This window comes from Paroedura picta, chromosome 5 (genome assembly GCF_049243985.1).
Source record: "Paroedura picta isolate Pp20150507F chromosome 5, Ppicta_v3.0, whole genome shotgun sequence".
NCBI classification, from domain to species: domain Eukaryota; kingdom Metazoa; phylum Chordata; class Lepidosauria; order Squamata; family Gekkonidae; genus Paroedura; species Paroedura picta.
In genome coordinates, this window is record NC_135373.1 from 114943294 (window position 1) to 114955644 (window position 12351).

At 44.0% G+C, this 12351-nt stretch overlaps 2 protein-coding genes across 4 annotated transcripts in view; one reads left to right on the top strand and one right to left on the bottom strand.

Annotated features, from left to right (window-relative positions):
* Positions 1–6733, bottom strand: part of ADA2 (adenosine deaminase 2) — a 67237-nt gene extending 60504 nt beyond the window's left edge. For 2 of the 3 annotated variants that reach the window (XM_077340094.1, XM_077340092.1), the window contains exons 1-2: positions 6581–6733; positions 2970–3104 (exon numbers count right to left, since the gene is read on the bottom strand). The gene's annotated coding sequence lies outside the window, so the exon portion shown is untranslated. The remainder of the gene's footprint in view (positions 1–2969; positions 3105–6580) is intronic. The other variant, XM_077340097.1, reaches the window with a different exon arrangement.
* Positions 6734–7558: 825 nt separating this feature from the next.
* CECR2 (CECR2 histone acetyl-lysine reader) overlaps positions 7559–12351 on the top strand; it is a 96757-nt gene continuing 91964 nt past the window's right edge. The window contains exon 1 of the mRNA XM_077340081.1: positions 7559–8486. Coding sequence (XP_077196196.1) covers positions 8301–8486 — 186 coding nt within the window. The 5' untranslated portion in view covers positions 7559–8300. The remainder of the gene's footprint in view (positions 8487–12351) is intronic.

The window sequence follows — 12351 nt, forward strand, 5'->3', positions numbered from 1 at the left end:
GTCAGTACCTCCTGCTCACATCTGCAATGCAGACCGATCTAGTTTGTCATTGTAAGAATTTCCAGATAATGTACGTGAAGCCTTTGCAACACTTAAGTTGAAAGTACAACTACAATGGGGACTACCAGCCACCATCAGGTGAGCTTCTCTCCATCCCAATGACCTTGACATCTCTCATTGTCATTCATCTGTATCTTGTCCTCACCTTGGGTGTTATTTTTGGCTGCAGTCTTCTCTCATGCGCTCACCTACAATGGCCAGAACTGGTTCAGTCTAGCACAGGCTGATACAATACACAAGAGAGCAGCTGCCTTCCAGAGCAGAGCTGAATGTCAATCACTGCTCCTGCAAATAGGAGCATGGCCATCTCAGCCTGACATTTTGTGTGCACGTCACCAATAAGCCTCCCATTTTGGGTTTTTTTTTTAAAAGCAAAGAATGTGCATAATTGCAGATAAATAGCTCAGAATACAACAGCAGCAGCAGGTAATGAATAAACTGAAATAAACACCAGCATGTGTTCACTTTGGAACTGCAAAAATTGTTATTGCATATTTACCCGCAAACCAGACTTGAATTTGAGGAAGGTCACTGTTTTCTCTTGTTCTGTATGCTCGTGCACACAACAGTGTTTACCTTCAGCACGAAAATCATGCTTTCAATATCTCAGCACATGCTAGAAACACAGCATAGCACAACTTCAGATCAATGGGCCAACTAATTTAGCATCCCTTTGCTACCAGCTGCCAGGAACCAAATGCTTCAAAGAAAGTGCATAAAATTCTAGAATGGACAATTACCAAAGAACCTGCACAGAAAGGGAAGTTGCCCCCTAATCCGCACCATCAGTAAGTTGTTATTCCATGCCTTGAAGCAGGATGATTTTTATATCCTTTGAAAAAAAAAAGCTTTTTTTATCCCATCTAATGTAGCCACAGATGTTCCTAATGCCCATATAAATGTCTGCTTCTTTTTTCAAACCTACTAAACTCTTGGCCTTGGCAATATCTTAGGATAATGAAGTCCATATGGTAATTATGCATTGTGTTAAGTATTTCCTTTTATCATTTTAAATTTGCTGCCTTTCAGTTGCATTGGACAGCCCTTTAATCTTGCATTCGGAAGGAGGTAAATAAGAGTTCCCAGCTTCTTGTCTGGACCATTTCTTACTTTATGTATGCATCTATCGTTGTGAATCCAACTTGGAACAAAAAAACCATCTAACATCAGCAAGGACTGACTAACAGAATGTGTTACTGGTTCATCTGTCAAGCTAAAACTTTACTCATTAGAACCTCACCTATTAAAGTTATCAACATTAATCAGGCCCCAAACCAGTGACAACTGTGAGAACGCTTTAAAAAAAAAGGGCACAATTCAGCTAAAGTTTAAATACATTTAAGTCCCATTATCTCTAATGGTATTATACCCAATAGTTAAGCATGTGCTTACAATTATTAAAGTCAAAAGGATACTAGATGAGCTTAAACTTTGGCTTCAGGGTGCCCTAATTTATCTTATTTGTTAAACATGGCAGAAGACAAGCCCTGAATGTTTACTTTTGGCTGCCACTGGTCATAGAGTGCAGGAAAGGAGAGGAAAAAAAAAAAAGGTGTCTGAAATAATACACAATTGTGCTCTAAGTCGCTAATAATTTCTCAAATAAAGAGCACTGTCAACACAGTCAGAATTCCCTGTAATACAAAAGATCAAGATCAAGTGCCTCTCAAGAAAGCATTAAATGAGGTCACCCACAGGTACATCTGGGATGTCTACGCACCAAGAGGATCCTCTAGATATGCAGAAAAATATTCATTTGGAAATTTAAAACTCCCCCTCCCACCCCAATGCCTGATGAGAAGCACTGAGACTAGCCTTTGCTCCCAAGAGTGTTGAGTTCATTAAAATGGGAGGGGACATAGGGTCACAAGGAAATTGGCTTGCGCAAATCCCTAGTTTATAGTATTGCAGAGAATGACTTTTGGATCAGGACCCCCAGCCGTGTTTCCGTAATATAAAAGAAGATACAACATGGGGTTTCTTTGCTTAAAGAAAGGGCCCGTATCAAAGGTATTAACACTTCATTTATTATTTTTTTTATTTTATTTATTGTATTTATATACCGCCCTCCCCGGAGGCTCAGGGCGGTTTACATGGAACATAAGAACATAAGAACAGCACATGAAACAGTCTATAACATATGAATAACCATAAAAAGGTAAAGGTAAAGGTATCCCCTGTGCAAGCACCGAGTCATGTCTGACCCTTAGGGTGACGCCCTCTAGCGTTTTCATGGTAGACTCAATACGGGGTGGTTTGCCAGTGCCTTCCCCAGTCATTACCGTTTACCCCCCAGCAAGCTGGGTACTCATTTTACCGACCTCGGAAGGATGGAAGGCTGAGTCAACCTTTCAAGCGAACCCCATGGTGACAGCAATATACAGAAGAAATATTAAGTATTTACATATTGCTTTTTCCTAAAAGACTCAGAGGGTTTCATGTACCTTTTTGATATGCCTTAATTACCCCCCATTACACATGGAAGTGGGGGCTGGAAACTGGGATCATACTTTATTTTGCACTGGGGTCTGCCTTGGCTCCCTCCACTTGCTAACCTCATCACTTACAATGCTTAATCGTAGTTAGAAGACTGAATGAGCAGTTCTGCCTCCTACCCAAAGAGGTTGTAGCAATACCATATGAAACAATGGCAAGAGCGACCATACATTTTTGTGTGAACTGTGGCCCAAGTTAAATATCTCTGCAATGGGGATCACCTCAAGCAGCTAGCATCATTCTCCTCTCTGCCATTCTACTCCCACAACCACCATGGAAGATAGGCCTGGCTGGCAGTGTGAATCTGGCCTAAGGTGACCCAGCAAGAGATTATCTGACTCAAATGTTCCAATGACCTTCACTTGCTTACACCGACTCCCATGATCATCTGAAAATGACCACTGGTCACTTACCGAGAAGGGGCCTTCTCCTCTGAGGTATAGGAATTCATCTTGTGGGCGATTTAGGAAGATAGAAATTCTTTCTTCTTCCTGTTTCCTGTGGTACAAAGTCACCCTCCTCTTCAGTTTGGGTACTGCAACAGTCAACTTGAACAAATTGATACAAACATGACAAATTTATAATACTTAAATATATAAACAGATAATGATGATAGGAAGCATAAAATCAGAAAAAAAATACATAGTAGATTACTAGTAATTTGAAGGTGTCAGACTAGCAGGAAAAAAATCATGTGGCCACTAACTAGACTAGATAATGACATGGGAGGGATGAAGATGTCTCCATATACCTCAGAGGATAAGGACCTTTCTCAGTAAGTGTCTGATGGTCATTCTCTTGCTGAGGTGGAAGTCATCTTGTGGGATCTCCCAGAGCTGTGTCCCTAATTAGATGGGCTAATTTTATCATCTTGCAGAGCATGCTGAAGGACTCTACATTGAAAGCCCGCATCAACAGAATTATAAATGTTGAATAAAAGTGAAGATTGATGACCAGGTGGCCACTCAACAGATTCCTTCCATGTATGCTTATCTGTTGAAGGCTGCATTTGTTGCTGCACTGCAAATTGAATGAACAGTAATACCCTTTGGAGCAGATATTCCTTGTGCTATGTAAACTTCTGATATGCAACTGATGGACAAATTGAACATCTTTTTGCCTAGACTGGCAGTGTGAGTCTGGCCCAAGGTCACTCAGCAAGAAATGATCTGGCCCAACTGTTTCATTTTGTACAGCACAACTCCCATGATTATCTGAAAATTGGTGTTCTCCATAGTAGGTAGACAGATGTTTTCAGATAAGCAGAGTATGAACAAAATATCCCCCTCTACTCCCACACACTGTTGTTTCCCAATAGCTGATTTAAAGATAGCATAGTTATGCATACATGGGGACTCCATTCAGTTGTCATATCTAATAAATGTTCATAGTCCTATTTGCCATTAATCTGCCTAGTCCCTTATGAAAGTCATATAAGTTAGTAATAACCAGAACATTTTGGGTACTAATACAGTACAAAATACACATTATGAAAGCCATATAAGTTATTAACAACCAGAACATTTTGGGTACTAATACAGTACAAAATACACATTATGAAAGTCATATATGTTATTAACAACCAGAACATTTTGGGTACTAATACAGTACAAAATACACATTATATAGTCAGGTGCTTTGACCATATACTCAAATGCGATAATTGGAAAATTGTGCGTCTCTCAGTTTTGGACATACTCCTGAGGCAACTGTGCTATTTAAATACACATATGCCATTCACAATTGATTTACTTTTTAAAAAAAGAGTAAGAAGGATAAATCAATACTTAGAGACCGACCTTGTAAGCCTACACACAGGTGACCTAAGATTTGAACCAGACCATAACTCATCCATTTATCTGCCATGCTAACTCTCAGTGTAGTAGTAACTGATTCTTAATATAAAAGAAATCACTGAGATCACTTCATAAAATCTCACGAGTAGAAAGGTCGAAGTCTGTCACTGTCCCTTGTTCAACCAGCATAAATAACTGGGATTTGAACAGAGCTACAGTTTGATTTCTACTGAAGTTTCCCACTTTTACAATGTTATTTTGCTGCCTGTAGCTCTGAAACCCAAGCACATTTACTTAGAATGGAGTTCCACTGAAACCAATAGAGATTTTGAGCTGTATGTCTTATTTAGGTAATAATTTTTGGAGGGGATTTTATTGTGGGGTTTTATCTATTGTTAGCTGCCACGAGCAGGATATAAATTAAATTATAAATTAATTAATTAATTTGTGCACACTTGTGTGAAATTCTCCATCTCATTAGCCACAGTGGCTAAAAATTAAGTAGCAGAACAAAGCTTGAGTCCAGGGGCGCCTTTAAGAGCAACAACATTTTATTCAAGATATGAGCTTTCGTGTGCATGCACACTTCCTCAGATACAATGAACTGGAAAAGTTAAGTAGTTAGCTAAAGAAATCCCTTCAATCACACTGTGTAACCAGCAAAAGACTCAGCAGCCATTTGAAGCATAATTGTTAAATGTTAGTAGTAAAAAAACAGTACAGGCAATTCAGAGATGAAGGCTGAAAGCACTAAGTATACTTAGGAGAACTCAATGAAGCTTATATATTTTAATAAAATTTAGGATCAAGTCACAATCAAATCTCTATTAATGGGAAGCAATCCTATTGAACCTGAGGACCATCAAATGAAATACATAGGATCCAGTGGCATATGTAACGAAGATTGTAATTTCAAACAGCAATAGGTTTTATGTTAATCGAGCAGATACAGAGTTTAAGGAAACCATGGACAAGGTTTGTCCTTAAACTAACTCAGAGTCAGTGACACGACTCCATTTCAAAACATTTTTTAAATGTGGCTTTTGGGTTTGGTTCTTGTTACAGGATTATTACTTTGTGTTGCTTGTAACTGAACAAGTATTACATGGGGAGGTGGGTGTTTTTTTTTTTTGTAACAGTGGAATAAACTGCTATTGTCAAACAACAGGCAAGCCATAAAGCAGAGAGATGGCAACATTGTAAAGTCCTTATCACACAAAGGCTAGTCTAATCCTTTTGTCACGTGTGGTCTAGTCTCTGGCAACACATCTCTTGCTTTAGTCCACATCCAAGAAGGGAATCCCCCTGCCCCAATCCTGGTATGCTACAGAGCTGAACTGAATAAAGACCTCTAAACAAAATTTACAAAAATGTGCCCTTCTTCTCTTTCATGTTTTTTATCAAGTAGATTGTTGTAGGTGGTACTGGACTGCTTAGAAAATGTAACACGTAAAATAGACTGAATGTCTGGGAACCTCCAATTCCTTGAAAGTATGGGATATGAAAACAATGTCTTGCCTCACTTCCTTCAAATTCATGCGTGATAATGCAGGTATCTTTCAAAAAGTATTAATCAAAACGAAGCTTAACAGAAAAGATTTTAGAAGGCTTGGCATTCTAAAAGCTGAATTTCTTAAGTTTTTGAATTTGTGCAAGCCTGAATTTCACACCTAGTATATTCTTGCTCAAAAACAGCTGCTAATGTACCCCTCACACAACTCTGTCAAAGAGTGCAAGTAATTCCAGATCAGTACAAAGTAGCTTTCTCGGGAGCAAAAACATTCATTTATCCTGAGATGAAAAAAGAGAGAGATGTTATTTACTTGTGAGGATTCTGGGTCAAAATTTGTCTCAGATTGAAAACCCTTATCTAATGTCATTCTGTACATGTGTAAAGCCAACTGACACACTCAAACACAAAATTAAGAATGCTGAGATCTGTGGGCTGAAACCACAGTTCACTCTTTATTGGATTAAGGCAGGGGTAGTCAAACTGTGGCCCTCCAGATGTCCATGGACTACAAATCCCTGCCAGCAGGGGCTCATGGGAATTGTAGCCCATGGACATCTGGAGGGCCGCAGTTTGACTGCCCCTGGATTAAGGTTTGGTTTACATACACATTTAGCTCCAGTTTAGATTACTACACCCTGGGATGGGATGAAGAGAGCCACCCCACTGGTTATACAAGATCATTAATTATTTCTATATTCACTGATAGCTGTAGTACCTCTTCAACAGACATGAGCTCAAGACACCAGTTGTCAGAAAGCTGAATTTTGACCACACCAGCTCCAACTGCGACTGATCTACATAAATCTTAAATTTCAGCAAGATTGTTCAATAAAATCAGAGTCCAGTAACACCTTTAAGACCAACAAAGATTTATTCAAGGCGTGATCTTTCTAGCTAAGCACTCTTCCTCAGACTTTCTTACTACAATAAGACATGTCAAGCAGGTTAAGATAGGGACCTGCTAAATAAATAAATAATATATTTTGCTACCCCAGCTACTGCTTCAGACTTTGTATGAGATAACAATTTGTATTTCGGTACCCCATTTTTTATAACAGCCCAGGGCAGGTAACAGCTTAAGGTAAAACAACCCGTTTCTTAAAAACCGTTTCTAAATATTAAAACACCCGAATATTATTGAGATCTGCCTCAAACGATAAAATCAGAGTCCAGCAGCACCTTTAAGACCAACTAAGATTTTATTCAGGGCGTGAGCTTTTGAGTGCAAGTTATGCACTCGAAAGCTCATGCCCTGAATAAATCCTTGTTGATCTTAAAGGTGCTACTGGACTCTGATTTTATTGTGCAAATTCAGACCAACGCGGGTACTCATTTGAATCTGCCTCAAACGAGCCATTCATAGACATAAAGGTTTTAAACGAACACTCATAGATCGGCAATCTCATGTCACTGAGCCTAAAGTTTAAACTTTTTACTCCTTAAACTTCCCTTATGGCTCCTCTCCACAGCAGTAACATGCAGCAGTTAACCCCCTCCCTACCACCCTGCTGTCCCGAGAAGAACTGCGCCGCCTCCTCCCACACGGCTACAAAAAGAGGCCCCCTTTTTCCCACTAGCCCACAGAAAACGCTTCCCTTCGCGGCCCCGCCCACCTCAAGACTCCTCATTGGTCCGTCGCGGCGAAAGGGGCGGGGCGAAGCTGTTGTTATGATAAAGAGTGGCTCCGCCCCCGCCTCGTGCGCCGGGCTCCCTCGCCGCACGCGCTCCGCTTCCACGCCCCCTTCCTTCGCGTCCGCGAGCCTCCCAACGGCTCCCGAGAGAACCGTTTCTTTCCCCCCCCCATCCCCCTCTCGCAACGGACCCTTTTGCTCTTCAAACTCCACCCCCCACTTTCCCCTCCTCCCCCCCCCCGCGCTCGACCTCAAAACGGTTCTCCCCGTCGCAGGCCCCGCCCTTTGACACAACTCGACATCGCTCCCCCCCTCTTTCTTTCTTGACACACGCTCAAGCCACGCCCCCTCCCGCGCCGCGGCCACGCCCCCCCGTCCGGCTGCTTCTCCCTTTCGGACTCCGCCTCTCTCCCCGCGCGCGCGCTCGGCGCACTCTTTTTCCTCCCTCGCCGCTGCGCCCCCCGCCCCTCCCCCCTCCCATCTGTTTCCCCCGCTTGGCCGGCCGCGGAGCTTTCGCATTGTACGCCCAGGGCAGCAGCGGCCGAGGCGGCGAGAGATGGGTCCGGCCCGGCACCACCACCCGCAGCAGCAGCAGCAGCTGCGCCGCCCCTAGAGACCCCAAGCGAGCGCGAGGCGGAGGAGGAGGAGGAGGCGGCGGCTGAGGAGGCGCCCGCCCGGAGGAGCCCCATGCGGAGGAGCCGGCGCGGAGGGGGCGGCCGCGGCTGCTGAGGGGAAAGCGGCGCGGCGGAGGGGGCGGGAAGGGGCGTCTTTCGGCGGGACCGGCCAGGGGCGGCCGCGGGGGCGATGTGCCCCGAGGAGGACGGAGGTTGCGGCGGCGGCGGCGGCGGGGAAGCCGCTTCAGCCGGCCCCGAGGGCGCGACGACGACGGCGCTGCTGCGGGAGCTGCGCTCGTGGTGGGAAGTGCCGGCCATCGCTCACTTCTGCTCGCTCTTCAGGACCGCCTTCCGCCTGCCCGACTTCGAGATCGAGGTGAGTCCCGAGACGGAGGGAGACCGAGAAGCCGCCGTCGCTCCGGCCCCGCCTCCCGCTCGCCGCCGCCGCGGGACAATAACTCCGAGCACAGGAGGAGGAGGAGGGTCGGCTGGCCCGCTTTGGCCCCGCGCTGCCCCCTTTTTCGCTCCCGCCTGGAGGACGCTGGGGGCAAGGGGAGAAAAGACTCCTCTCGGGGTCGCCGCTATCGCCGCCGCGTCCCGCGCTTCCCTCCCGGGAGGCGCTCCCGAGCGCCCGTCGAGCGTGTCTCCCGGGGCTGCAGCCCGTGCTCGGGTTTTGTGCCTCTCGCTTTCGTGCCCCCTCCCTACCCACCCCGCTCTAGCTAAGTTTTTCGCCCCGAGTGGTCTCTGGGGGGGTTTCTCGGCTGCTGAGGCGGATGTGAGCTCGGGAGGACGGATCCTGCCTCCCCCAAACGCTCCCTCGCTCGCGGTGCAATAAAAACAGAAATGGAGGGGCGCCTTGATTTCGGCACAAAGCGTCCCCAAAGTCCGAGCAATGGGGCAAACGACCTGGTTTTTGGACAGGGGTGTGATTTGGGGGTCTAATTGCACGGGGGGAATTGACTCGTTGGTCTGTAGTCGCGTGTTAAGACAAAGATACTGGGCTCCTGATTTATTTGGGTGCCTTCGGTTTACTTTGGTGCCTGTAGTAGAGGGAGCGGACTGGTCTTCGCAGAGCACCTGAAAAAAAAAAGGGGGGGGTTCTGGTTTATGATGGTGTTTAGAGAGGTTTTGCAGATCTGAAGGACTGGGCAAGGGGGGGGGGGTCTGGATCAGTCCTGAATAGTTAAACCGGACTTGTTGGAAGTGCGGATGCTTTAAAGCTATAGCCCAAGATATGAAGCAGATCAAGAATCCTCCTGAACAGAAATGAGTCCTGGAAAGTCTGGATTGCAATTAACGCTCTACACATCCACCAGCAGCTTTTGGGGTTGCTGAATTTAAAGCCACCCAGTTTGGAGCTCTCCCCTCTTTTCCAGCTCCTCTGTAGGCGAAGAAGGGCGGCATTAGTCTTCCACAGCAGATAAGGAAATAGATGCTATGCTTGCCTTGAACCACTCTTATCTTCCTGTCCTCTCAGCCTCCATGTCCCTCCGCCCAGCCTCTTGCAAGAGCTTGTTGTTTGGCCACCATTATTCTTGAGAGGCCAGGATGGATAGGAGGAGCGAAGTTTGGCTTCTCTTTGCCTTAGGTGGAAGTGCCCACACTTTGCCTCAGGGCTTTGTGACCATTGAGCGTGTGTGTTTGTGTCTGTGCATGCATGCACAAATGTGCCTGAATTCAGCTTCTCCTTCTGCCGATGTAGTTATTCCCAAGGATTCTTTTTGCAAGATACTACTGCCTTTTGAGTACCACCAAAGCAAGTTAGTTCTTAGGGCTGAGTTTTGGAAAATCAGTTAATCAAACATCAGCGTCAAATTTGCAGTGAGAAAAATATATCTTAAGGTTGTTACAGCTAGAAAGCCACACTTGTCTTCAATCTTACACTTGCGGGTAGATTCCCCCCTCCAAAAAATTGTATTTACATAGCTTTATTGTTTTAGGATTATAGAGGTTTTTAAAATATATATAGTTCATTTTTATTCTAATGTGTGTGCTCAGAAACATAATGTGATCTACTTTGCTGATGTTGTGCATAAAGTTTTATGATCCTGCAAGTTTGATTTTCTTCCTTTTAGTGATTTGTTGCAGAATTAAAAAAAATATTGACAATAATGGGATCAGATGGAGAAACTTGGAGCAGGGTACCCCTAACAGACCTCCCAGAATCTCTGGTTCATGCTCCAAGAGCCTAAGCAGCTTAGACCAATGTGATTAAACCTGAGGTTTGCCATCTGCTTATAGCAGATGTAACAACTGTGGTACTGTTGATGCTCTTTAAAACTTTTAAACCTATATGAAAAGCTGCTCTTGCCAAATACCAGTGGTTGCTTTCCTGTTACTAGAATAATAGTGATTGGAGTATGATGTCTAAGAGCAGGGAGAATACTTGGTGCTGAAGTACTGCTTGGATGTAGAATTTGGAAGACAAATGAAAAGGGAGTGTATAGACATGCGAAGCTCTTTAAGTGCTCATAAGAAACCAGGATGTCTGTGATTAATTGCTCCTTTAACATTGTGAGCTGTCATATATCATCTGGAGTACTGAGGATTTACTATCCATCTCCGTATTATAAAATATGTATGTCTTGGACAGCACTTTGGAATATAAAGAACATGTTTCTTTCCCTAAAGGCTGCTTGAAATGGTGGCAGCACTAGAAGGAGTTTGGCCTTCTGTGACCTGCTGGTAGCATCCTTGACTGAAGACATGATGAAAGCATAGTGGAAGCTAGCTAGACAAAAAACGAGTATAGGTCCCCCTGCTCCCTAAAGGAATAATCTGTTCAGCTTTTTTTCTTTTAAAATGACACTTGCCCTCAGGTTCTTCCCAGTTGAATCCTGTTGGGCACTGGACATTTATAAGGCAAGGCAATGATGATATCCTGCAACTTAATTGGGGAAGCGTGCCTGTTTTCATGGCTCCTGGCTGAAATGTTGAGAAATGTTCCTGTTTGGTTACAACAGCCATTAAGCGATATGTTATTTTAATGATCCAGTTTCCAAAAGATTTTATAGGAAGCAGAATAAAGCCTTGAGTGAAATTGTGAATGGCCCCAGCTGTGCGTCTTCTCTTCCTTACAGAGAGGATTGGCTAATTTGTAAACAATGTAATTTATCTACTGGTTTTGGGTCAGATCCTGTCTGTAAAGTCTATGCATAAAAGCATGATTTCCCCACCTCTCTCCTTTAACTGCAGTCCAAAATGTCCTCCCAAAATGCTGCTTCTGGGGAATGGGGCTCCCCAGAAACAGCATTAAGAGGACTTAAAAGGTTATCACAAAAGGGGAGAGACTCAACTCCCTCATCAAGTGTTTGGATCTTGTCTGCAGGATAACAATAAGAAGAGAGATCTTTTCCAGAAGGGGTTTTTATAGAACCATCAGGACATGACATAGTGGTTAGTGTGTTGGACTAGTATCTAAATTCCCACTCTGCCATGGAACCTTGCTGGGTTACTTGGACTAGTCTTTCTCAGCTTCCTTCTGGTATAGTTGTGAAGATTTTGAGCCCTCATTTGGGACAAAAGTGGAGGTATAAATTCTGATTTTTCCCAGGGTGCTGTAATGATTTTAACAGCTGTAAGAGTTAAGACTTAACTCAATATCCTTTAAAATATCCCGAGATTCTTGCATTTTATGTTGGCAGTTGTATGGAGGTGACAAAAAAAGTGACAAAAATACAGTTTACTTAAAAGTTGATCCCAAAAAGTACAGTAAGTTAGAAGTGAGTTGCTTTTCAAAAAGTTTGAGAGCTTCTGTTCTGGAACGGTTAACAATAGCAATGAGATCCCTATGCTTTTCAAAGGGAGGCAGTCCCTCCCCTTTCCAGAGATGTTCAGTTCAATAGAATACGTAGAGAATTAAAATTTCTAGAGCAGGATGTGAATTTCAGAGGAGGGGAGGAATTCTGCATGCAGTGCTAAATTTTTGAAAGGCGAAAGGGTATCCAAGTAATGGAGTTCCTTAGCAATGGGAACCCCTCCCCCTCCTATTGATGCAGACTCTTTAAAATAAGGTTCTCTCTGGCTAGGCATGTGAAGCTCGGAAAGGATCTTGAATTTACAATGATAAAGGGGCAATTGCACTAGCCTTTCACCTTTCGAAAGCCTGAATTAGCATCTGGTTTGCTTCACAAGTGAATCAGTTTGGTAACCAGTCTCTAGAATGTACCTTCCAAATGGGAATACTTAAAATAAACTGGCTCCACTTTTTAAGGTGATGAGGAAAGAGTTTGCCAGGAAAC